This window comes from Poecilia formosa, unplaced genomic scaffold (genome assembly GCF_000485575.1).
Source record: "Poecilia formosa unplaced genomic scaffold, Poecilia_formosa-5.1.2 Scaffold100, whole genome shotgun sequence".
Taxonomy (NCBI): domain Eukaryota; kingdom Metazoa; phylum Chordata; class Actinopteri; order Cyprinodontiformes; family Poeciliidae; genus Poecilia; species Poecilia formosa.
In genome coordinates this window covers 1-27,169 of record NW_006800039.1, presented here as the reverse complement: position 1 = coordinate 27,169, position 27,169 = coordinate 1, and the positions used below count along the sequence as shown (strand labels likewise).

At 39.1% G+C, this 27,169-nt stretch overlaps 2 protein-coding genes across 2 annotated transcripts; one reads left to right on the top strand and one right to left on the bottom strand.

The window, feature by feature from the left end:
- Positions 1 to 4,829: 4,829 nt before the first annotated feature.
- On the top strand, positions 4,830 to 14,555 carry plpp1a (phospholipid phosphatase 1a). Its single transcript, XM_007558866.2, has 6 exons — positions 4,830 to 4,891; positions 6,497 to 6,648; positions 8,239 to 8,519; positions 10,740 to 10,797; positions 12,818 to 12,994; positions 13,679 to 14,555. The coding sequence occupies exons 2-6, from the start codon at positions 6,625 to 6,627 to the stop codon at positions 13,793 to 13,795; spliced, it is 657 nt and encodes a 218-aa protein (XP_007558928.1). The 5' UTR covers positions 4,830 to 4,891; positions 6,497 to 6,624; the 3' UTR covers positions 13,796 to 14,555.
- Positions 14,492 to 27,087, bottom strand: LOC103142779 (superkiller viralicidic activity 2-like 2; the record flags this gene model as incomplete). Its single annotated transcript, XM_007558998.2, has 20 exons — positions 14,492 to 14,889; positions 15,368 to 15,472; positions 15,889 to 16,051; positions 16,132 to 16,188; positions 16,636 to 16,741; positions 17,289 to 17,452; positions 19,698 to 19,886; positions 19,983 to 20,093; positions 20,179 to 20,304; positions 20,709 to 20,777; positions 20,866 to 21,038; positions 21,165 to 21,315; positions 21,693 to 21,818; positions 22,847 to 22,948; positions 24,044 to 24,154; positions 24,507 to 24,586; positions 25,980 to 26,111; positions 26,201 to 26,318; positions 26,531 to 26,629; positions 26,943 to 27,087. Coding segments are annotated over 20 exons (2,380 nt in total), but the record flags the coding sequence as incomplete, so codon positions are not given.
- Positions 27,088 to 27,169: the final 82 nt, after the last annotated feature.

The window sequence follows — 27,169 nt, the reverse complement described above, 5'->3', positions numbered from 1 at the left end:
CCGCACTGTCGGCTTTTGCGGAAATGTAAGGTTTTTAGGTGCGCCTTATAGTGCGGAAAATACGGTAGCCTAAAACCTGCTCCTGTGTTTTAACTGTATGTATGGGAAAAAAAGAGAAGAAAACAAAACAAAAGTTTAATATTATCGTGTTAGTTTTGAAAATGAGTTTTTGTTTTGAAAATTAGCTTTTGTTTAAACATTTTTTTTTTGTAAATTTAATTATTGTATCTTTACTGAAGTTGATCACACCAGCTCATAGTCATAATTATATATATCTTTTAAAAGGCATTGTTTGCACTCTGTAAATGTTTTTTTTAGAAAAGTCGAATATTTGACTGTTTGATTTTACTTTCTGGGTTCAGCACTCTGTAAATGTTTTTTTTAGAAAAGTCGAATATTTGACTGTTTGATTTTACTTTCTGGGTTCACTCAACTCATTGCCTCTGGCTAACAGAGGTAATGAGTGTCATGGCTGATAGGTAAAACAAAAACAAAATGTTTGACTTTTTATAATGTAACATTGTCCATTTCCTCTGAGTCCGTGACATGTTGCTTATTGGGCTTTACGTCCTAAAAATAGCCCGAGTAGACACTCTGATGTAGATTTTTTCCTTTCTGCATTTTCTTAGAATAAACTCAGAACTGGGTCGCCTGCAGAACAACATTGTCACCTGATCCAGAAATTCCTTGAATTCACTGTTTACATAAACAACAACATATACGCTGTTTTATAATTCTCACACTGTTCTATCTATAAAAATGAGGAACTCTTACTTAACTTTAAGTAGTTTAAAATTAACGATTAAAATAAAAATAAAAGCACAGGAAATATAAAATTAAGCTGATGGGCTTAACTGGAAGCTTCACCCAAATGAATTTCTGGCGAGGTTCTATAGTTCAACCTCGGACCGGCCCTGATTACGATTATGTTTTAGAGTTGAATGTTTCCATGAAGTGACTTTTTGAGCTCACATGGGGAATTTCTGAGCCTTTGCAGTGCATGATCGTACGATTTAAAAGTGCTCACGTGAATTTCCCGAATGGGAAGCTTACATGCTGTGATGAGTCATGTCTTTACCTTACAGTGGAAAAGATCTCCGCTCACCAAACCACAAGGTTTCCGGCTTGGGGTCTTGCATGAGCACCTATGAAAATTATAATAGTAGAAGCAGCGTCACACAGATCAAGACAAAAGTGCTGTGTTAGATTGTCAGTCAGGTTATTATATCCAGACTGAACTGTCTCACTTTAGAGTTAGATATTCTCTCTCTGGAGCGTCTATGTTTCCATCAATGGTTGATTTGCTGTGTTAACTTTTATCACTTTAACACACTTTATCTTGATTTGAAACTGTTTAGTTGTTTCTTAAGCTGGCTAAAGACTAAACGTAGGAATATGTTTCACATAGTGTCACAACCTTGTCTAAAACTACCACACTTTCATGTTATTCACATTTAAAAAAAACAGATTCCTTCTATATATTTTTTTCCCTTTTGCTGCTAAAATAATATAATCTCTATTCCAAAACATTTTTTTATTGATATGTATTTATTGATACACAGATGTTGAGTAAGAGGAAAAAGTGAGTGTGCTGATAGTGACTGGGTCGGTGTGAGTCAGCTTTTTAATGAGCCCATGACAGTGATTTTCTGCTCAGTATGTCCCAGTTAAAGTATGTTGTAAATCACTGTTTAAACTCTGCTTCACTCAGAGGCAGTGGGCTAGGACTTGAACTTGGTGTCAATTAAAGCAGTGGGTGGTTTAAATCTTAATTTCAACAAATGACTGCAGAGGTGAACGGCTTTAGCAAGATCTAGAATAACCGACACAAAAAATCATTTTATTATTATTATTATTATTTTTAAAGCAGCTTACAGGTAAATGAAGCGTGCAACAATTAAGTGAAAATATCAAAGTATTCGAACTTTAGTAGGAACATTCTTGCAGATTTTAGGGATGATTGATTGTTTTCTATTTGCATTATTTATAGAAAAAAAAAAAAGTTGAGAACAGTGATTCTTGCTTTTAAGGCCACTTGTTTTGGTATCTAACTAAAAAAATGATTTAGGCTGTACAAACAGAATTTCAGCTGAATAAGTTATTTAAACCGTGATCCAACCAGCCTATGCCGACAGGCCAACGAAGCTTAGACTTTCAAATTTGACCCAAGGCTGATCTGCCAACAAAGCTATTGAAAATCCTCCCAGTAAAATGAGCACCAAGTGAGAACCAAGCCAGCTGTCTGACTCTGAGCTGAGCTCTGTCTGCTAATTGGATTCGTCTTCCAAGTAAACGAGATTATTAAATTATAACCGGGGTCTTTGAGCATTTGTCTTGAGATTGGGGCTGGAGTCTGCGGTCACACTGCACTGCATGGGCATTTAATGAGCAAATTACATGAATGCAGAGGGACAAGACAGAGCTCTGTATTTATCCTATCCCTGGTAGAGATGGGTAATGAATTTATATTTTACTGTAGTAACGTAATCACACACAACTGATTTTTATTTAAACATACATATTATAACACAAAATAAGGTTACCATAGCTACGCGGATGACACACAGCTCTACATTACGATCTCACCAAACGACTACGAATCCATTCAAGCGTTGAGCAGATGTTTAAAACAGATCAACGCATGGATGTGCTATACCTTTCCCCAGCTGAGTAAATAGAGGAGCAGTCAAGAGTTAGCACACGCCCTCATCTATTGCACCTGAAAACTGCAAAAAAAAAGCGTTTTGCAGCTTTATATCAAGGCTAAAACCCACCTGTTAAGAGTCGCCTTCATTTAATAATAACCTCATTTTAAAGTCTATAGTCCAACTTTTTATTACTTGCCTTGCTTCATGACGTTCTGTTACCCTTAAATATGAACATGATGTGGCAGAGAGGCCTGTTGGTTTAAGTGACTCTTTAAAATCGTAAAGATAAGAGAACATGCCATGCAAGTAAGGCAGATGTATTTACGCATGTCTTTACTAGGGGTGCAAATCATTTTGTAGGGCCATACGAGTGCAATTAGTACAGGAATGTTTCACAGAGAAGACTGCTTGTCCCGTTTGAGTCTACGTTGCAAAAATAATGTTCTCGATGAAGTTCCTCTAGAAGGAAGTAAACCAGTGTGAACTCAAGATGTTTGGTAACTCTTGAGTTGTGAGATTAAACCATTTAAACTGTTGCTAGTTGTGTCGTGTGTGTCACAACTGCGGCACAGGTTTTTTCTTTTTTTTTAATGTCTCCAGCTGTTGCAGCCGTCACAGCTTCGCAGGGTGCAGCTGCAGGAGAATAGTTTCAGAGATTCAGCTGCATCTTCATGCAATGCCGTGTCCGCTTGCTCGTTAACGTGGGCCGCAGCTCAACAATCGACTCGGTTTCCGCCTGAATGAGGGGAACGACTCTTTCTTGCAGCACAATGGGTTAAACAGGCCAAACAGCCAGAGAGATGACAGCGGCATTCCCCACAGACTTTGCACTGTCGAAACCAATTAGCATGACCTTTTTATCTTTATGGTATCCTATGTGTAGGGAGTGTTAAGTCATGGCTGTCGTTCTTTTCACACTGAAAAAAACATCTCAGTTATTTCCACAAAAAAAAGGAACACTTAAAGGAAGTGGATCTGTGTGGTTTCTGGCATTGGGTTTGTGATATTCCCGTTTCCCTAGAACGCTGCTGAGTATCTAATTGACCGCATTGATGTTAAATTTTGTGATTTCCGACTTTAAAAACTTTTCTTTTCAGCAGGAGTAAATCTACTGAGGAAAGGAGAAGGAAATGAACAATCTGTTGGTTTTGGGTTTCCAACGCCTGAAAAAGTTTCTCTTTCTGTTACATAAACGGTTGCTGTTCTACAGAGCTTGACATAATCAAGCTCTGTAGTTAATGTTAATCCACTTTCTAGTGTGTATTGGGGGATTTTTGGCATAAAATTGTGCCTGAAATCAGTTTCTTAAACCCAACTGGTGTGGGAATAAAAGACGCTTTGTGGATTTTTAAACAGTTTGACACAATTTGAATTCAAACTACTAAAAGTGTGTTTATAGAAGCATCCATATTTCTTTCAGATTTAAAAAAAAGAAATAAAGTATGTGGGAATGGAGAAAATGATTATATGTAATTTTATTCTTAAAATATGAGTATACGGTGTGTTGGATCGAGCTGTTAATGCTTCTTTAAGCTGTAAGACAATCACAAATATTAGGTTACTAGAGAAATAGTTATTCAAATGTGTAAACTTTTGAATAAAGTATTGCAGGTATTTGCATTATTTTGCTTGTTTTGATACTAATATCAGTAGGGATGCACCAATTTGAGAATCTGGGATGATATCTGATGTTAATATTTCTGTTACGGCCGCTGATGTTTACAGATATCATATGTAGCTCCCTTGATAATGTGAAAAACCGCTGTATGACCAGCATATGCCAAAACAAATACCAAATACCTGCTCTTTGCTCCTTCCACAAAACATTCACAAACTTGAAGGAAATAAACGTGGATTGTTAATATCGGCCCAGTTTCTCTGATCAGATCAGCACCAGCATGTAAAGAACCGGCTGACATGCCAGTACCAATGTTATCGCCACTAAATTGCGCATCCCTAAACACCCTTACTGGCTTTTATTTTGAAATAATCTCTACACTCTAACAATATTTGTTTTTCTTTCAGATTTTATTTTGTAAACCTCTGACTTGTTCCTGTGTTAACCAGTCCCGATCTCTTCTTCCACAGGGGCTCTACCTCTGGCAATCTTTAACCTGGGTAAGGTCCGCCCCTACCAAAGGGGCTTTTTCTGTAGCGATGACAGCATCAAGTACCCTTTCCACCCCAGCACAGTCACCTCCACGGTGCTCTACTCTGTGGGGCTCTGCCTGCCCATTAGCTCTGTAAGTAGTAGAGTTGCTCACGGCAGCCTGTCTCGGGGCTTGCATGTTGACTTGCCGTAACACAAGCATAACACACGTGTCCAAGGAGTGCCCAGGCCGGTGCCTCGGGCGAAACAAATGCGACGGCTTTCTTTCATCCACGCCCACAGCGAGAAGCTCTCATTTCGTCCGTTAACGGCTACGCTCCGTCCTGGTTTAGCAAGTCAAAAATATCCACGTTGGGAGAGGTTTGTCAGAGCTGATAAGGCTGCACATTAGCGAGCACTTAAGCAGATACTGATGTGAAGGAGGATGTCCACTTAAAAACATCAAATAAGGAAATAAAATGAAGCTAATATAAGTAATCACTTAAGAAGTTCAATTATTTGTTGAAGGGAAGCAAACAATCTCTGAGTCTGAGCATGGAGCAGATTCCAGGCGTTACACATGAGCTGTTATTTGATCTTTCCACGGCTGCTGTTATTCAGTCTGACAGACATGCAGGCAGCTGGAATGCATCTCTGGACCACTTGGTTCTGGAGTCTGTAATGGGAGCTGGATGCATGCTTGTTAATATATGTGCTAAAGTCTCATTTGTGTGTTGTTACTGTCTTTGCTTCTTCGGGAACTTAAGGTGTGTTTTGACTGTATGCTGAAACCTTTTTACTCTGCAACAGAATTTGGCTCAACCTGTGCTGTGTAAGTAAAAATGCACCATATATTAAATCTCAATCTTCTGCAATATCGCAAATGCAAAGAAGTGCCTGGTTATAAGATTTGCTAAGGTATTGTATTTTAAGTACCAAGCATGCAAATTCTTTATGGTAATAGTATTTTTCATCCTTTTGGAAAGACTTTAATTGACTTTATGCCCACAGTGTATCATGATTGAAAGAGAAAAAGGAAGAAAAGAGTCATGTGTTATAATGTGTTGAATATTTGATCAGCAGGAAAGGTTTTACGCCCTCCAATCATCCTCAGAGGTTTAGGGTAGTTGTTTTTAAAAACTAAATTTCTACTTGTGTTCTCTGATTTGGCTCTGGTTATTACACTGGGATAAGTGGGAATAGCCCAGGATGTTTGCTGGTTACTGGTAAAGTCAAAACGCACCTTTAAATTGTCCTTATGTGTAAAAATTCAACTTGTGGGGAGAGCTGTGGGGGAGGTTGAAGAAACTTGGATCTCCATGATCGTTTCTCAGGGAGAGGAAATTTCCATACAGAGAGAGGAGAGAGACCCAGAGGATTCCAGGCCGTCATGACTGTTTGGTCTGACGCCTGTTCGGAAACACAAGCCCTGCTTCTCAGAGGAGAACGCAGCAAAGATGCTCTTGGTCGCGATGATTTGTAACCTCACGAGAAATGCCATTTTTATGCTCTCTGTTGATTGTGTTTTGGACTGACCTTCACTCTTTACTAACATGTGACTGTCTTTTAACCAATTAACAATGTTCCTGAAAAGCTGGGCAAGACACTTCCCTGCAGGGGGCTGCTTCATTCTTTGGGACCCTCTCATCGGACCGCAGTCTTCGGCTTTACAAGGGAGTGCGCTGTTGCATGATGGGAATTTGTTCGGACGCCCTCTTATAACTCGTATTTTCTCTTTCTCTCATTGCTTCTCTGCCAGCGGGACTCCCGTTTGCAATACTCAATTTGCTGCACAGGCCTTTCCGCCGAGGCTTTTTCTGTAATGACGATACAATCAAGTACCCCTATAAAGAGGACACCATTTCCTATCAGTTGTTAGGAGCTGTTATGATTCCCTGCACAATACTCATTGTAAGTGTTTTTTTTTTAACCTGCTAACAGTTCCCCTCTGTGCCTCTTTTAACAGCTCTTCCTGCCCTTTGGTTCTGTGTTAATCTCTTCCTCTTTTACACATTGGTTGAGTTTCTTTGTGTTTCTGCTAAAATAATTTCTCCACATTTGCATGTGCGTCCTGATTCGCCAACAGAAAACGCTGTTAATCAAGCTTGTTTCAACGAAAGTGATCTTTCTAATGCTTGTAGATGAAACAGATAGAGGTATGCGTAGGGTGTATTTTAAGATGGATGCATCGTAAATAAAAATGGCAGATTGGGAAGATCACTTTAAATCTGAGAGCTAATTTCGAAAGAAAGTCAAAATAATATCCAAAATAATAGCAACACATGAATTCAGCTGCAGTTTGTGCTGTTCCAGGGTCAGTGTTAAGCGGAAAGGCTAACCAGGTCGGATGTTATTTTAAGCTTTGCTGTTGGCCTCTGATCTGTCAGGTTTTCGTAAAGCACAGTCACTGCTGTCTCTTTCAAGTTCAACCACAGAGACATGTAAGCCACATCCTCCCCCACGGTTATTGGCACCCCTTAAAATACCAAATCTTTTTTATTCCAGCAGCATGCTCTCTCACACACACAGACGCACACAAAATATATAAAAGAAAATGCACCCTAGAGAAAAACGTCCCACGTTGGGGAATCATTTTTCATTTTAAAGAAAATAACCAGCACCACAGATGCTATAAAATAAATGAGAGCTATTTTATTAAGCTATAACTCACGTTTTTAAAGTTAAACAGAGCATCAAGGAATGTTTAATTATCCATTTATAATTTCATCGTATCCTGTTGTATAGATGTTATACACAAGGCCATTTTTGTAAATGTGAAAGAGAGGGAAACATGTTACTCAATTGCACTAAGAAAAAAATAAATCTCCAAAGTGTGATTCATACACAAACACACAGTTTTTGTGTATGTCTGTGTTAAATATGGCTGGTTTTACTTACTCATCTCCAGCAGGGGTGCCAATTATCACATATATCGCACTGTTATCAAGTCAGTTGACTTTGAGAAAAAGATAACTAAACATTATGTTTGTTAAGTGGACATCTTCCTGGGATAATTTTTTATTTATTTTGAAATCTGCAATGTGGAGAAACTGACCTATAGTGTCTTTGCATTATGTCTTCTCCAGTTGGTGTAGCAAACAGGAAAAGGAAAAGCAAAAGCAGTGGCTCTGGTTCTATCCAAAGTTAACAATAAATACAAAACAAAAAACTTATTTTTTTTTATTTATTCAAAATAAGAAGACAGTAAAAGATATTCTGACTTTGAAACTTCGTCTGTATGCTCAGCTGTAATATTCTTTGCTTGTTTTTTTGTGTGAAAAAAAATCTCTTTTTCTAGTTCTTGATCAAAAAATACCAATTTTTGCAGTAACGTAACATCAAAAATCAAAAACATCAGTAATTTGAACAACTTCATGACAAATATTCACAAGATGAAACATTCTTTTCTTTGCTCTTTCTTAAAATGTGATTTTACTTCTTTTTTCTTTTTGGCATTTGTTTTAAGCCAAGCTCTAACTTATTCCTCTCCTTCCTTTGCAGATGGTCTTTGGCGAGTGCCTTTTAGTTTATCTAAAGCGCATCGAGTCCAAATCAACGTTCGGCAACTACGTTGCCTGTGTTTACAAAGCCGTCGGTACCTTCGTCTTCGGTGCCGGCATGAGCCAGTCTCTGACGGACATCGCAAAGTATTCGATCGGCCGGCTCAGGCCGCACTTCCTTGACGTGTGCAAACCGGACTGGAAACTCATCAACTGCTCAGCAGGCGTATACATCGAAAACTTCAACTGCACCGGAAATCTGAAGATGGTCAACGAGGGCAGGTATGCATCTGATCAAAACGCCTTCAGATCTTTAACTTTTTATTTGCTGGATGATGTGCGGTGACAGTAAAAAGCAGGTTGTTTCTGAAAGAGGACGTGTGTTTTAGAAAGTCCTGATGTCAAACCAGTTTAGATTTGAGAAAGAGGAAAAACATTGATCAAAATTTCCCCGCTGTATAAAGAATTGAACGAGTATTGAAAAAAACAGTTCTCCTCATTGTATGATATCTTAAACGGAGTCAGAATATTCACAATGGAGGAGAAAGATACGACCAGCAGTTACTGAAAATAAAAGCTTTTTCTCCTCTTGTTCCTTCTTTGTTCAGATAAATGTGATGATTACAAGTCTTTACTTGCAGCTTCAAGTGTAAAATCATTCAGAGGATAACCTGTTTTTTTTTTTTCTTGCCCAAGTAATTTGGAAATTGAACTCTGAAGGAGTAAAATCAAAATCCCTGACGCCTTACGCTTTAATCTGTTTTGGAAGCGCAGAAAGTAAAGGTTACACAGACACATTGTCGACCATCTAGGCATAATAAACCAGAACAGGTTGAGCAGTATGTGCTGAACTTATAAAACAAGTGGGGGAAAAAATGAGCTAAATTCACTCAGCTCAGATCTGCAAGGTTGGAATATTTCAGTCTAAATGTCATTAAAAAAAACGGTCAGTTATCAGGATTATTGTTATTAAAGATTCAAATAAATGTAAAATGAAAATATGGTCTGTTTTTAAAAAGCTATAAGCAGATGACATATAAAAAGTGGAAACCGGTTGGAATACGATGATGGTTGTACTGACGGCACAGGAAAGGAAAGCTTATTTTTATGAAGCTTTCCCGTGTCTGTTATCTGCTCAGAGCAGCAGGAAGAACGTTGGGAGGAGAGGATTTCCTCTCCTCATTCTACTGTAGATGAAACCACAGAGGACTGCTGAGGTTGGAGAGTTTATTCTGGGATGTGAGGAAAATGCTGCTCTCTTTTACAGCCAAGCAGCCTTTGTACTTTCCAGGTTTCCCCTTTGTTTCTTAAACCTTCTGCTTTTTTATCCTTTAGCTGCTTTTGCATGTGCCCACTGGTTTTTTTTTCCTTGTCACCTACATCTACAAGGGCGCGGTGCGTATTTGTTGCTGTTTTTCCATATCGGCAGTCTGTTTGTTCTTTTTTTAAATGTAGTGTGACGGCAGTGCAAGAGAGGGATCCACTGATTGAAGAGCAGATATCCGGTGCTTTTAAGATTCATGTTGGGGACACAGATTTCCAGCTGCTTCATCCGGGCGTTTAGGACGGCCTGCCAGACACTAATAGGTCTGATAAAGTGCAGCAGAACAAGAAAGAGGGCTGGTCAGGGTGTCCTGCTCAGCCTCATCTTACTGTAACACGACTCTTGATCCGACAGGAGAAACAGAGCCTCTGGTCTTGGAGGGCAGATATTTGTTTGCAAGGTATATCACAGGAAGAAACCCATCTCTTCTTGGAGCACAATGACTAAGCACATGCTTTCTGAGAATGTACAAGTTATAACAGTAAAACGGACACGTCGCTGTAGGTGAAGGCACTGCTCTGTTATAGTGTCTGATACATTTTTGAAAATGTTCAGTTTCCCACAATTAGAAATCTGCAATGTGTGGTTTGAATTTTCATTTAGCTCCCTTTGTGTTTGGTAAGAGTGCACGGAGACATCGATGATATAAAATCTGAGCAGTCTTTTAAGAAAACCTGTTTGTTTCATATTTGTAAGGAAAATGGAAATAAAAATATTCCAGAAGTAAAATAGTTTTACATTTATCAACGAGATAAGATGGTTTCAAGATTTTCCCCGTGGATAGCCTCAGTTTGCCCCATGCGGGAGCCGAACTTTCACTCATTTTGAGTTATGAGCTGAACATCGTCTCCGAGTTTTCTTTAAACGTGGGTTTCTTAATAGGTCGAGCTCAGTCTGCCTCACACACGCACAGCTGTGAAATGACAACAACTGTGTTTCAAACAGGAAGTAGCAAAGGCAGAGGGGACAGTTCGGAAGAGCAGCTCCATAGAACCTCAACATCCCCCCTCAGTTATCATTTCTCCGAAACGTGTACGAACAAAAGCCCGCTGAGGCAGTGCATGTTTGCACAGCCTCTCGTTTGCTTGAACAGATTACACACACAGACACACACACACACACACACACACACACTCGCAGTCCCATTTTTGAGTCATGCGTCTGTCTTTCTGTTGCAGACTGTCGTTCTATTCTGGCCACTCGTCGTTCTCCATGTACTGCATGCTGTTCCTCGCTGTAAGTACCTCCAACCAAGCTGCACGCTAAGCAGAAATGTTTTTAATAAACGTGTCTAATTTATGATTTCAGTGTCGTGTATTAACTTAAACATACCAGATACAGTTTACATGCATCACCTCAGTCAGACACAGCTAAGTTTGATGTTTAGTTGTTAACTGATATGGATCAAAAATAAATTGCAGATAAAAAAAATCAGAACATGACATGTTTAGTTCAGTGTAAACACTGAAGACTGGATAAAATAACCAGCTGCTCACTGAAGAACTGCAGATAATCTGGAAGGAGGTTGAAATGGAAATATTTGCATTTTGTGGGAAGGTTTATCCTGGAATATTTTCAAGATAACATCTCTAAACATGCTGATTTACAGTATGTTTTACTTCAAAGATAGCAAAAAACAAATAAAACAAGGCCAACACAATCAGCCCTCTGCGTTCAGCGTAAAGACTGGGAACAACGTAGTGTTACTGAAAGTGAGAGTTAGGGGTGGTGAAGCTTCACCGCTGTAGTGGAACTGATAAGATCTTTGTTGTTTAGCTATTGATCTGGTTCTCATATTTCTTGATTTAATCTGAAGGAAATGTACCAAACAGACTTCTTAAGAGTTATGAGACACTAAGCATCTATTGCAGTTTTTCACAGTTTTCGTTGGTGGACAGGTATAAACATTAATAATAAAACAAAAACAATTAATCCTATATGCTATTATGATGCTTATCTTTACTTTACTTGCTTGTATTTGCTGTGGAAAAAGTTTATCTGTATTAGAATTTGGAAAACATGCAACTTGAACCAATAGTTCTTTTGGGAAAAAAAGTTTTTTTGTTTTTTTTTTATATATTTACATTTTAGAGAAGAATACTGATTATTTTTCATTTATTTAATAAAGTGCTCATTGGTTTTATCATTCTTGGATGCACTCTGGACTGTGTCCTTTAGAGGTTCTTTTGTGGCCCTGCTATTAGGAGCTTTATAGTTTTATTCTTCAATAAAACGTCTTATCTTTAATAGTTCAATCGTACAGTCGCTGCTTTTGAGAGTAGGTAAGACTCTGACTGCTTATTACTACTTCCCACAACCCCGGTTAGGAAAAAACAAAATCTCCATCTAGACTCTAAGTTAATTACGTAGATAAAACATTTTTTTTCTGACTTTAATTATTAGCTTAAAGTTCAGTAGTTCAGTACAGACTGGAATGAACATTAAACTTTGAACCCTCCTTTGTTTTTAAGCTGCAGGCTAGGTGTTCCTTGCTATTTAAAGGAATTTCATAAAAACGTTGTTGGGATCCAGTCAGCTTCTACACAAGACAAACAGGAGCTATTATCTGGTGTCTGCATTGAGTCAGATTTTCTGTGACATTTACAGGCAAGTTGAGTCTGATGTTTCTGTTTATGGTCTTGCTGTAGTGGCAGGTGCTGATATTTATTTACGTTTAAGCCACAATGTTTAAAGATCTCATTCCTGTACCTTATGAACAGTCTCAGTAGCACCCTGCTGCGATTGTCCAGAGCTGGTTTTACTGCCAAGCCCCGATAAACTTTATGAGCTGCTGATTCATTCAATACTTTCAGATAGAAATAGACCAGGGGACAAAGTCTTCAGCTTTAACGCAGTAAGCTCCTTTCTCCTGTGGGGTGGAAGCTCACTTATGGAAAGCGCTAGCCTTTGGTCAGCATTTACGTCAGTAAAGTGTAGCAGGAAGGAACACGAAAACGCAGACCGGGACAAAGGTTAAACTTTGTGTTCTTGACACAAAACCATTTGAAAGCGAGACGACAAATTATAGTTGGATTAAACATGTCTGTTAGACATGTTTAATCCAGAGATTATTCTGCTGTAGATCATTACATTTAGAAAGATTCATTTTTCATGTCACTACTGATTACATCAGTGACCTTGATTTTTTTTATTTTAAAATGACGTGTCTGTAGCCACTCGTTTCCTCTACAGAAGTCAAGTTTGGCTCGTTTGTGTTGTCTGTAACGAACATGAGTCATCGATCTGCGTTCCACAGCTCTACCTGCAGGCGCGGCTTCAGGTCCAGTGGGCGCGGCTGCTCAGACCAACCCTCCAGTTCTTCCTGATCGCTGCCTCGGTGTACACCGGCCTGTCAAGGGTCTCCGATTACAAACACCACTGGAGCGACGTGCTGACAGGGCTGCTGCAGGGCGCAGGCATGGCTCTGCTGGTGGTACGTGCTGCGATCGTCGAGTCATTAAATATTTCATCTCCAGCTGCATTTAAATTGTCTTCCAATTATATTCACACTCTTTTGATTTTTTTTATTTTTTATATTAAACTTTTAATTTGTAGATTTAATGCGATAAATGTGCAAAGTAGAGGGGGAGGAGTTATTTTTAGAGCAGTGATGGAGTAAAATACTCTGGATTTCTCAATGAAAACCTGTTAGAGGCTTCAAAAGACTTGAAACTATGGCAGAGGTTCACCATTGGATTGGATAACAACCCCCACCATGCAGCAGGCGCTGCAGTTTAGATCAGTGTTTAAAATGGCCCAGTCAAAGTTCAGTTGTAAATCCAATTTAAAACCTGTAGCCAGACCTGAAACCTTCAGAAGCTCTGTGTGAAATCTTAACTGGACATGAACAAATTAGCAAAAAAATAATGTTGAGGTAAAGATTTCAGTTTCTACATACGCAAAGGAGGACTTGCTGTGCAAACTCCTTTTAAAAATAATTTTCAATTATTTTGAAAACCATTATTTTTATCTCCAGTCCATAATCACACACATCATTTTGTACGTCTGCATGGAATAAGCATTTTTCCATGTGGTCCATGTGACAAAATGTAGATATGAAAAGTTCTGCATTGCATAAACTTTTTTTAATTTTATTTTTTATTTCCGATTCCTGCAGGTCTTCTTCATATCGGACTTTTTCAAAACAACAGAGTGCCGTAAAGAGATGGACATCCCTCACACAACGCTGCAGGAGACCCCCACAAACGGGAACCACTTTGAGAGTCCCAACTAAGCTAAGTGGAGCTAAGCTAAAAGACCTCTCCTTCCAACGCACGCCCAGAATTCCAGCTTCGAAGCCTTTAATCCCGAGCAAATCCCCCATTCAATACACTGCATGGACGTCTAGTTTGAATTACCTGATTATTCCTCAAGTAATCTGAACTCAGAACCACACATGGCCTCTTTGAATTTCAAACTTTAGGGTTTTTCGTGCTTGTTTACCAGTGTGCTTTGTGTGAAAGACGGATTGTGAAAAGTGTCCAGACGTAGATCGCAAGCTGAAGATAGAAAAAACAAAAGGAGGTGGACCTATTAGCGTGATCTACTGAAGCGGAGGGAAAACTGCATGCACCAAAAGGATCTGACCACTGCTGGGAGGGAGGGCGCGTCGGAAACCTGTGAATGTAATCCTGCTTAGTGCTTTTTCCTGAACTGCAGTCAGCGTGCTCACGGATCTGATTTAGGGTCAGTTTTATGTCTCCAGTAGTGAATGAGTGAAGAGGGTTAACAGAAGATGAAGCTGACCCTAAGCCAGAGAACACCGCTGCTCTCTAACCTGATATCATGAACCAAGTGTTTGTTTCGTAGCTTTGGGTTAGCGTGATGCAACAGCTGGCTGCTGAGTCCTGTGTTGCCTTGTACTGGACTGCTGTGGCTGCTATTACAGCTCCCTGTGGATCTTATGTAAAACAAATACAGAACAATGTGCTTTTGTATAATCTGTATGTCAACAAATCACCATACAGACTTTTTATTGAAAAAAAAAAAAAAAACAATGTTACAATTATGTACAAATGTCTAAAATAAGGAAAAATAAAGCCATCTAACTCACAAACATTAACTCAAATGATGCATGTGTTTGATGTATGAATTCAATAAAAACTTGAATGTACAATGTTTTCTGACCAATTGGATGCCTCCAATCCAAAATAAATCTTTAATCAAGATGTTATGGAGAAAACAAAATGGAGTGGAAGCAAATCCTGATGAAAGTTGTTCGGATAACTTTGGGTAGGACAGATTCGGGGTTGAAGTTGTGAGTTGCATCTTGTGTCTATAAATAGAGACTGGCAGCGAAAACTATGTCTCTCTTAATCTTTGTGATGCCTGCAAAGAAAAGTGACAAAATTGTACAATTATTCACAGGTTCTGTTGCACATTGTTAACTAATTTTCAGTCATGTCAACATGCAAGTTAGATATATAACTGCATCATTACATTAAGATATTTTAGTAGGGATTTGTGTTTTTTAAATAAAAGCATTCAGGTCCAGTTAAACGTCAGTTTTAAATACAAGTAGATGTTAGCAGGCTCTACGTCTCAAATCCTATAATGCCTACATGCATAGTCTTTTAAATTTTACTCAAGAGATGAAAATATTTGCAACCATAAGTACAAGTAGTAAAAGATTGTGTTTTTTTAACAAAGTGTAATGTTTTCAGACCCCTCCCAAAAAAAAAGAAAAAAAGAAATAAATTAAGATCAATCAAGGTTTTTAAACCTGAACGGCTCAATTCTTACACCCATTTGATCTGTTTCCACTGAAAAGGTAATCAATTTAAGTGAACAGCTCTGCATTTCTCACCTTCTGAAAACTTGTTCTCCAGTTCAGTGTTACCGATGGCTTTGGCTGCAGAGCACATCTGTCGCAGCACCTCCTCCAGGCGCCGCATGCAGCGAATGATGCTTCCTGCAGGAAAAACAAAAGCTCAGAGTGTTGGAGACATTTACACGGAAATAAAAACACTCAAGAGGTCATTTTAAAGTTAAATTAACAGAGCTGACTGAATAATCGCAGAAAATTCTCATTTCTCTTTGGGTTGCCAGAACACACACACAGACACGCACACACACACACATGAGAGTTTATCGAATCCTCCCTCGGGTTTCTCAACCCAGATTCATATTTCTTACTATGGTACCATCCCATATTTTACTCATGAGATCACTTCTAGGAAAACTTTGGATTGGGAATTAAACCGCACAATAAATCTATTTTTTTTCCCTTTACCCCCCAAAAAGGCAACATAAAAAAAAAAAAGAGAAAGAAAACATAAGAACACAGTGGGAGAAACGGATATGGTTAAAAACCTGCCAGGAACAAACCTTCAAAGACGTCCGTCATCTTACAGATCTGAGCGAACGTGGCCCCGTTGGCCCAGGCGAACACCACATCCATCAAGTGAGGTTTGAACTGGTTTAGGTACGTCTCCTCATCAACCTCCAGCTTGGCGTCTGCGGACACTTTGGCGATGCGCTTCGCACACTCCTGAAAGCAGCAACAGCGGTGTTCACATCTCTGTTAAAGCTAGAATTCCCTCCAGCTGTTCGTGCGTCATAAAGTCCCACCTGCATTTGTCTGAGCGGCGCGGCCAGCTGCTCGGTTAGCTTTGGCATCTCGTTAGCCTGTGGGCCGCAATGACTTCATTAATGATCAGAGAGCAAAACAAACAAAATGTGCTGCTGTTTAGACCTTATATGAGCCTGACTGAGGAGACCGCTGATAAAAAAGTGAAGCCTGAAAACTGGGATTATTTAAATAACTATTTCCCTGACATTGGATCCAAGCTTTAGTGATGGTTATTTTGACAAGTTGGATTAAATCTGCAGGGTAAGAGCCAGAGGGAGAAAAAAACAAAAAAAAACAAGCTCTGCTGAAAAATCTGATGCTGGACCAGCTCTGCTTCATTAGACAGGACAAACAAATCAACCTCTAGTTTATGTTTGCAGAGCAGTAAGACAGACCAAGAATGCAACCTGATCTGGACTCGGTTGGAATGGGGTTCAGATTGTGTCAGCAGTGTTTGTACAGAGTTACAGAAATTGGGCGAGTTTCTGTGTGTCTGTTCGTACGTTCTCCTGGAAGACGAAGCAGGACAGGAGAGCGGTGGCTTGTTCCACCGTCAGGTCGTTGAAGAGGCCGTTAAACACCATCTCTGTCAGCAGGAGCTCATCGGCGCTGCACAGGTTAACACACACCGTTAGCACTTTGTACAACGCCATCTTTTTATTGTTTTTATTAAACAGAGGCAGAGAGGACATGTGGCAGAGTTACAACAAGAAAAACTGTTCTCACAGAAACTCAGATCTTAAAATTTGAGACATGAGGATCCAGAGTCCCTGTAGGATAAGCTAAATAAGAACCCATAGGGTTTTTACCAGAGAGCTCTGGTCAAAACGCACTCTTACAAATGTGTATAAACCATTAAAATACAACTGCTTCAACGAGGGGTTCCAACAAAAACAAATTAAAAATGAATCACTCATTGGATGTTTTCATATAAATCTTGCAGCACCAGCTATTTGGTTCCTCGTAGCTGAAGGTAAGCTGCCATGTTCAACATTCTCTTTATGGCTTGAAGCACTTGACTAAAATTACGCTAAATAGCTAATGATTATAAAAAGTAGCGAAACACATTCACAGCTCGCACACAGAGAAGCTCTAAAGTGAGCAGTTCAAGAGAGGAAACTGCTACAAACGGCTACGACTAGTTTAGAAAACTTACCTGCTGATTTCACAGGCGACCCTGCCTTTCATCTCGATGACATCAGAGGGGCTGGCGAAGCCGAGTCTTCGGAGGACTCTCTTTCGGCACTTCAGCTCGTCCATCTGCAGGACGGTGCGAGCTTTCTTCAGCTCCCGTTTGGCGGTCCGAACCTCAGCTGCGATCTACAGCACACACACACAAAGAAAGAGTTTTGTTTTAAAGAGTGATTTGAGAGCAAATTAAGATCTACCAGTGTAAACAAAAACACAGCATGGCTCTTTAAAAGCCATGTCATTTTTACTGCCATCTGTTTTGTGAGATCATCTGAAGCAGTACATTAACTAGTGATAAAGGAAGGAACAACAAGGAAATTACAACACGATAAGTACATATCTTGAGGCACCAATAATTTTTTTTTACCTCTTTCCAAAACCCCTCCAAGCCAAAGACGCGAGATTGCACATTTATCAGCAACGTCTCTTTAGGCGAGACGTCACCAGATATTGCTTCGTCTAACTGAACTTGCGGGTCTGTGAGTTGCTGAGAAATTGTCGCAAGATCACAAATTCAACATATTTAAGTGTTTCTGTTCCCAGTGAATACCGCCACCTCCCAGAAACCAAGCTACACGTGAAAATGGTTTTATAGCTTCGGTGAGTCATAAATTCAAATGAAAGACTTCTTTGTCGGTCATGCTGCAGCTCATAAGGTTGGACAGGTTTATGTTTTACTAAACAAATTAGGTAAGCAAATAAGGCGAGTGCTGCGGTTAAAACTGGATCACTGGAGAGAAATGAAAGAACATGTGAAGCACAGGTTGCTCTGCTCAGGGGGATTGCTATTAGACGTGGTCAGGGTGTTGCTGCAGAGACCAAACATACTAACACCAGTTTATTATACAACTTTATTTTAAAATGCAACAGCAAGATGTCAAACTTGTTGCAAACTGTGTAACAGGTTTGTTTCATCGGACCAGTAGAACCTGTCTGTTTTGTATCTTTTAACACATACGGTTCGAAAAGAGAAATTGTCCAAATTAGGTTTCACCAACTCCAATTTAAGACTTCTAAAGACTGCTATAAATAAAATTTAAGCCATATATCTCCACAGAAACAAACAAACTTCACCCAGCCAATTGGTGATAAATTTGAACGTATCCATGACAGACAATAAAAAACTAAACTAATTAGCAAGGTGTGTTAGCGTTGAGTGACCGGTAGCTTCAACCATTTGGAGTCACACACACAGTGAAGGTGTCTGAGTGTGACTCAAACTTTGGCCTGACAGAAAAGTCCAGCGAGAACAAAAAAGTACAAAATTATACAGTCCTGTCAAGATAACATTTAAGACCTGTGATTAACATGTTAAAACTCAACTTGATAAAAAAAAAAAAAAAAACATCATAATTTAAGACATTTTAGGACTCTAATTACAGAAACCCTTAAAACTTAAGGGTGTGTGCTCTGAAAGCAGGAAGCAGAAATTTTATTTTAAATCATTTTATTCAGATTAGACGGTTAACCTGGTAAGTGAAAGATTCCAGTCAAATCCCACGGATGAAACGTGGTCAACACATGACCCTTATTCTGTTTAATATCTTCAGTTGAATTTATATTACTTTTATCTTTATGATGCACAATATCTTCTGTCCATCTGCCCCCATTTTAAGGTCTACTACCCTGGCATCCCCTTGGATTCCACACTCTCTTTTGATTCTTAAAATAAATCCATCCACCTGCTGTCCTCTCAAAAATCGTACCAAGAATTTCACTTTCTCTCTGCCACTGTATGATAGACCATCAGAAAGCGAGGGTTCTTAACACTGGAACTGGGAGACATTTTAAATATCCAAATTTATACACATCAACCTAAAACACAACGTAAAAAAAGGTACTATTATTAAACTAACATAATTACATCAGTCTGTAATAAATCAACCGCCTGTTACAGCTGCTGTGCAGCTTCTAACTTGATGTTTCTATTTCTATTTTTTCCTCTTTATTTCTGTCAAATCCCCACAGAAAACACAATTCCTCGTTTTGTTCTGTGATGCTGGGAATGATTTGTTTTTTAACTGCATGGGACCTGGAGGTCTGAAACATCGATTGTGCTGGTTTAGTGCAGGAAAACATCACAGAGGAGATAAAGAGACATGGCACAATAAAAAAAAGCTCAGTTTATATAATGAGGCTGATTTTAAGTGACCTTTGAGAGCAGATGATGTAATATTGCTGCTTTCTTCCTGCGTTTGTAAAAAAAAAAAAGTAGGAATAGAAGGTTGTTGGCTATTTTCAACTACAACTGCTTTGTCTAAATAAATAAGTACACATTTCATTAAAATAACATCCATTGTTTTATTGTTTGACTCAACGTAAAGTCTGACATTTACTCCAGATTTGACTTGTTCACACACAAACACATTCTTACCTGTGCTTTCCTCTCACACAGGGAGTAGACGGATTCTAAGTTGGGATCGCTGTGGAGTGTGTGTGTGTACATCCGGTGTTCGAAGGCCTCCACCTTCTGAATGACCTTCTTCAGGCCGGGGTCTTTGATGCCCATGTCATCGATGGGGTCGAGTAAAGGAACGCCGTCCGGGAACCGCTTCTGTACCTCCTGAAGAATAAGAGGAAAGAAAATGATTGGATGAAGATTTTTGCTAAAAAAAAAAAAAAACTGTTATTTTTTTTTTTTTACATATGAAACCTGTACCTGTATGGACTTGAGCATGAGCTGTCTGTTGTCAAAAGGCCTGAGATCTTTAGGGATGTAAAGACGAACTGAGCTGATCGAAGTGAGGAGGTGGAGCATCACTGGAACCACCTGGGTAGAAAAACAGATTGAAATGTGAGCAGAAAACGTGATAGACACAGTTCAGTGTGTGTGTGTGTGTGTTAGTTTCACCAACCTGCATCTCTCCGGTCTCCCCTGGAGCAGCAGGCTTGGCCGCCTCAGTTGCAGAGTTTTTTACACTTTCTTTACTACAGTGAAGCAAAACCTCGACTACGTACAGCGGCTCAGAGTCTCCGCTGGCCTAAAGCATGAAAACCACATCAGGCACAGCAACATTTAACTAAAGACTGGGAGCAAATTCATACTTTCAATTTCTTCACATTCTCAAATTATAACCAGGCTTTGAAGTATTTTATTGAGATTTTTGGGGACAGACTACACAAAATAGTGAGTAGTTGTCAACGAGACGAAAAAGAGGGGAAGTAGGTTGCAGTTGATGTAAAGATAGATGGAGAAAGAAAATCTTAGGGAGATACAAAAGATTTGAGACTGGAGAGAAAGGTCTCTCTCAGGACACCATCCTCAAATAAACCAGATGTTCAATAGAAAGGCTTTAATGAAAGCTTATTCACCATTATGCACAGTTTTGGCCACTAAATTCCCAATGAAACACACCAGCATGAGTGGCAGTAAAGTCTGGCTTACCTTTGTGTTTGTTTTCTTGCTAAAGTTTACAACCACTCCCCAGCCAAAGTCGGTATCCTCATTCTTCACCTGTGGCATCAGCACAGGAAATTTGGCCTTTAATAAAATGCAGGAGTCTGGAAACATTCCCAGAATGTGAACGGGTAGAGAGGCGTACCTTCACGAGTCGGCCCGGCTGAAGGAAGGGCAGGCAGTATTTGGGCTTGTGGATGAATTCTTGTATCTCTTTACCCAGCTTAGCCAGCTGCTGCCTGATCTTAAAGTATGTAACAACACTCTCCTCGTTAGGAATCTCAATGGTGTGATACTGGTCCTCTAACTTCTTAATTTCTGCAAAATAAAAAAAAAATTGGAGGCGGGATTTTCTTTAACTTTGTTCCGCCTTTCCCCAAGTTGTTTTTTGTTACCCGTTTTTTTTTTCTAATTAAGTGTAGAAATAAAAAGCAGGATGCTGACTCTCAACGACGCCGGGCAAAGCCCTGTAGTGCTGAAACTGGTAGAAGGACTTCTCCAGCATGTACTCTGGGTTGATCTCTTCTACACGCAGCAGGTTGAGCACCATGTTGTATGTCAGGTGGAAGGCACTGTTCAAAGGGTCTGCTGAGCCCTGCAAGGCACGACGACAACAGAAATGTTGGGTGCAGTAGAAGACAAATGGGATAAACCGTAAGAGGTCTACACGCAAGTACGCTGAAGTTGCTGACTCCAATTTAAAAACTTGAGAGATTTCGCAACCGCGGCGACATTTCACAGCCTCTAATATCGGGCTGTGTGGTTCAAAAGGCACACAGCTGTGCTGTGTATTTATAGCAACATGCTATAAATAAACGTGTCAAATCAAAGACAGACAATCAAGACTCGGGGTTCTCTGTGAGAACGTTGCCAAGTTATGACAGCACACCAAATGGCCCGATTACCCTTAATGCGATCAGCTTAGTTGGCCATAACAAGATCAAAAATTTATAGCATTCAGATTTACTGTACCTTCAGTAGCTGTTTGCCCACAGCTGGACTCATCTTCTCATCCACCATAAAAATAACTATTCCTCTGTCATCCATTCCTCTCCTGCCAGCGCGCCCCGACATCTGGATGTACTCACCTGATGTAATCTAGAAGGAAAGGAAAAAGGCTTGTTAGGATGAAGTATGCCCCAATATCTGCAGAACATTAGTTGCTTTTTTCCCCCCATTAACCTTATAACTGCACAAATTGGAATTACAAAAATAAATTAGCAATTTTGGAAGAAAAAAAAAAAAGGTCAGAAAGAATTAAGAAAAGTTTACTCTGATTTGACTTCAGACAGCAAGAAAAAAAATTTGTCCATCTTCTTATTAGGTGTATGAACATATCTGTTCTCAACTCTAAATAATATTTTCCAAATTTAGGGTTTTATTAAAATGTTAAGTTGCACCAAGTCCCCAAACTGTGCAGCTTAAATGTCAGGCGCTTTCAAGGATTAAATACAGAAATCAAGAACTTTCCAAACATTGAAGGCACCTAATTGAAATTCAAGCATCCGTACAAAACCCTGTGTTTTGCAACCAAAACAAAAGGACTCCGTGTTGATGTGATCGCATCTTCCGATCAACCGTGCCACAGTAACAGATTGTGATTTTCACCACAGCATGAATCAAGAATCACAGTGCAGTGTTTTGAAGTGCCTGCGTGGAGCTTTGGCACCATCTGAGGCACCAGATGTTCTTCATGAAGTACTTGGATTGGAGGGATGTTTCCCTCTCGACTCGCTTCAATCCTCGCCGTGTTTGTGTGTGCATGTCTGCAGCTTCACACACGGCCCCCAGCTCTTATAAACAATACGTGGCTGTTTATGTGGCAAAGCGAGCGGCTCCGTTTGAAGACCTTATAAAGACTTCAGAGCGACAGGCTGTGTAAAAGTGAACACTAAGCACAAGCCAGAGGTCTTTTAAAGGGAAGGCCATGTTTACAGGATGATTTATTTTTTCTGTAGATACACATAGGTGGGATGTTTTTTGATTCAAACTTCTCCAAAAGACATCACCTGCTTCCGATCACCTTCTTGCATATGTACAAAAATCTACTGCAGAAATTGTGACAACTGATCAATCCCTTTGAAAGAAACAGTTTTTATAATGGTCAAGTTGCTGTGAGTTCTTACAAAGCGGTGGTTCTTGCCATCAAACTTGCGTGCGCTGGTGAAGAGAACGGTCCGAGCTGGCATGTTAATACCCATGGCGAAGGTCTCTGTAGCAAACAAGGCCTGGAATGAGACAACAAATCGTTACCATTTTGTCATCAGCGTGCAAATCAGGGTATTTTTATACAGCTTCCAAGACCTTGTAAACGATTGCATATTCTCAACATCTGATATCAATCCCAATTTGTTTTTTCTCTTTCAAACAGAGCTAGAATATTCACACCCCTTGAATTTAACATTTTCTCAACAGTGAAAACAAAGAGGATTTTGTGTGATAGACACATAAAGTAAGGCATTTGTTTTTGCGCTGCAGTTTACTACAAGCAGGAAGTATGAGCAGAAGCACTGGTTTGGAGACATTTCACGAAGGTAAACAGGGATACTTAAAAGATGCCCATCAGCCCATATCCAAGCTAAGACACAGTAGGTGGTTATGAAGCTCCGTAGCTCTACAAACGTGATGACGCATCTTCAAACCGATGCTCTCCGATGTTAAGAGCAATATAAAAAGGTGAGAAAACCACTGACAACCACACCAAGAAACAATTAAACAGGCGGGGTGAAATTAAATATTAATATTTGCTGAATAATAGCAACTTGCTATTAAAACTGATTATTTCAGAGACTGAAACTGACAAAAATTGACCAGGAACTGCTCAGGAAGTATGACGACTTACTCTGCCATCTTTAGTTGATAACAACTGATACATCAGATCCTTGTCTACACTCTTCAAAAAAATGGTTTTCCAATCATTTGTTCAACTAAATACAAATTTATATCTTGTTTTCTTTCACATTTTCTTTTTTTATATAAAAAAATCATGTTTTGTTTTCTTTCCACTTTACAACTGTCCGCAGCTATGTGTTCATCAGTCACATAAATCTCAATGAACTGCATTAAGATTGTAAAATGTTAAGATGCGAAAAAGTTAAAGGCAAATGAATGATTTTACAAGACATTACATTTGAACACATAATCCCTTCACTTCACTTGTTTCAATTACGGATGCATGACATTATCGGCATGGTATTGGTATCGGTTATTGGCCAAATGAGTTTTACTATATCAGCATATTGGCTATCGACCAATAATCCAATATCGTGCATGTCTAGTTTCAATATGCTTGAAGAAGCATCTTTTCACAGAGACGGAGGTACCTTGAGCAGACCCTCAGAGAAGAGAATCTCAATTGTCTCTTTCAGGATGGGCAGCAGTCCTCCATGATGGATTCCTATCCCTCTCTTTAAGAGTGGCAGCACATGCTCGACCTGCGGGAGACCAAAAAAAACACAACTCGTCACTACTGTGACAAAAGCCAAGACGGAAAAGAATGGAGAGGGAACTCGTATTAGTGTGGGGCCTGGCTGAGTTGGCCATTGCTACCCCTGTGGGATTTTTCCCATTGCTACAGAAAAAGGAAAAACACGACTAAATTTAATAAGGAACAGAAGAACCAGCGTTTTAACACATGCAGCCTTTTTCCATCAAGGTGGTTAACTGGAGGAAATTGTGAAGCTTTTTTTTTAAATTTTACAAGGTGTCAACGTTGAGAGTTCAAAGACTTGAGGTGCTAGAAGAAAAAACACATTACATGTTGCGGGCAAACTGTGGCCTGCTTACCTGAGGCAGCTTCTTGTCCTCATCTGAAAGACAGTCCACTGCATTGTTGAACACTTCTTCAACCAGACGTTTCTCATCATCTGCAGGAAACAAAAAAGGCGTTACTGATATTTTCTTATAGCTGCACACAAAATAAAAGTTTAATCTAGTAAAATTTAGAGTTATTTAAAAAAGTTTTTTTCAGTTTCTTTTTGCATGCACTGCATATATTTCACAATTTCCAGCATGGAAACGTTAACCAATAACAGTCTGCCATAATATGAAACATTTCAGCAAAACTGTGATTACTTTTGTCACTGTAGCCTTCATTTGACACTAACTTGCATTAACACACACAAACGCACAAAATCCTGAGTAAACACACTGAACCAAAATATGGCTTCACTTGCTTAAACAAATGTCCATCATGAGTTTCTAAATTGTAATAAGTAGCTACACTTGTAGATGCAGTTGTTTAGCTCATTCCTAGCTTAACATACTTAGAAACATAACCAAACTAGCCTGGTATTTTAAATTTGATTACATTTTCTCTTTGCTGAAAGTTTGTTTCATCCTTTAATCATATCATCTGTGTTTGGGGATTTTTTTTTTTTTAAAAAGCAAACTTTTCTTGGATAATTCGGAGCACATAATTTGTGGAAATGAGAATTTTCTTTGGCACAGTTTATCCATGTTTTTTATACAGGGTTGATAAAAACTGGCAGCTTTACCAGAATAAAGAGCCTCCAGTGATGGAGGAGTGCAGCGTTAAAACAAACCTCATTCATAATAGTGTCACAATCCAGAAGAAACAAATCATGAAGAGGAAAGAGAATGTTTCATAATATAACTTCAGATTGCATGTTTTACTTTACCGAATAATATTAACAGCATGAGAATGGGAGCCAAAAATCACTTTAAAACTGCATTTTGTCCAAAATGAATTTGTCTTCCAGAAGAAACTCCTTTTTCTTATCTAAATGTATGAGCACAATAAAACATATTTATGACATTACTGCAGTGAGGGGATTTTGTTCACCTGCGTTTGCCAAGTGGCAGGTTTTCATTTCCTAATTTCAACTCCTATCCAATTTTTTCAGCACCAGAAATGCTTTTGACATGATTACTAAGAAGCAATTTGCTCACCAAACAGAAACCTTAGCAAATATGTGATGTGAACAAAATTAGGTGACTTTGTCCTTTTGGGATGATAAAATGACTAATCAAATCTTGGTCAGCATAAGTGCAAATAATCAAATTACTAATTCCAAGAATAAAATCAATAAAAGCAGTCAAATATAATTAATTAAATTAACAAAACATATACTCATGCAGTGCAAAAGTACTTCATTTGGTTTAAACCAACTAGCAGTGCAGAAATCCAAGCTAATCTGAGGTTTTATTATGCAAAATTAACACCATGCTATTCTTATTCCAGAAATTAGAGATAAGAAAAGTGAAAATTAAAGTTAAATCTTCACAAATGCCCCATACCATTGTTAAAATCCAGCTTGGACACCTGCAGGGCGTAGGCCTCGCAGTCTTTCTTACTGAAGCTGAAAATGATCACCGGCTGGAAGTTCCTCTCCATGATCATCTTCACTATCTTGAAAACACTGGATGGTCCTAAGTAAATTATACAAAAATATATTTTTAGGTTAAGTGATTGATATAATCTTCCATTTTTGTCTTATTTAGACGTGTCTCCTGCGTACCCTTAGTGCCTCCCTTTCGGTTTCGATCCCACTTGCCACCTCCACTGCCGCCCCCGGACTCCCCAAGATCTCTGAGAACCTGCATGGCTGTGTTGAAATTATCTTCTCTGAAGTCCCCCTGAGGAAAGGCGCACAAGCATACACTATTTGAATCACGTATAATAACATCTGACTTGCTTTATATGACTTTTATAAAAAGTGATGACAAAATCTTTTATCTTTCTAAAAATATTTTAAAAAAATGTCTGAACTCCAGATAAAAGTGTGTAAAGGGAGATCGACTGTGTCGAGTTAGTGAAACCATCGACAATAGATTATGGGTGTGCTTACATTTTCATCAACCACTAGGTGGAGTCCATCGCCCCCTGCTGGAAAAATATAATGTTGCAGTGGAGTGGGCCGGTAGTCTGTGTAAACCACATGGCATGGCTGCAGGAAAAGAAGAGAAACACTTTTATTGTCAATAAAGATAAAAGAGACAAAAATAAAAAATCCCAGACAACAATATTTCATTTTTAAAATTGTCTCTACTGTTGACATGCAAATTCTTTTTCCAGTACTTCAATTCTAGACTAGCATTATGAAGCCCCAAAACATTTATGAATCTGAAAAAAAATCTGTTTCTGCGCAACATAATTTTTTTAAATAATTTAACCGTATTGTGAAAACTATGTTTTAACCACCACAAAATGAGCAATCTTCTTAAATTAACTGGTAGTGGCAACCCAGAAATACAGCCCACCTGTTTGTGTAAATGACAGATCCACTCAGCAAACTGTTTGGCATTCGGGATGGTAGCAGACAGGAATACATAATGCACATTATCAGGAAGAAGGATGATGGTTTCCTCCCAAACCACGCCACGCTCTGAAATGAACAAAGAAACTCTTGTCAATGACAATAAACAACACAAAAAAATTCATTTGGAGGTCAATCGTCCCATTTCATCTTTTTTATCTTGATGTAACC

What these genes read in the sequence shown, in the direction of transcription:
- plpp1a (XM_007558866.2), top strand. Translation starts at nt 6,625, where the DNA reads ATGATTCCCTGCACAATACTCATT. An exon ending in AAGATGGTCAACGAGGGCAG is followed by an intron (nt 8,520 to 10,739) that starts GTATGCATCTGA and finishes TTTCTGTTGCAG; the next exon opens with ACTGTCGTTCTATTCTGGCC. An exon ending in CAGGCATGGCTCTGCTGGTG is followed by an intron (nt 12,995 to 13,678) that starts GTACGTGCTGCG and finishes CGATTCCTGCAG; the next exon opens with GTCTTCTTCATATCGGACTT.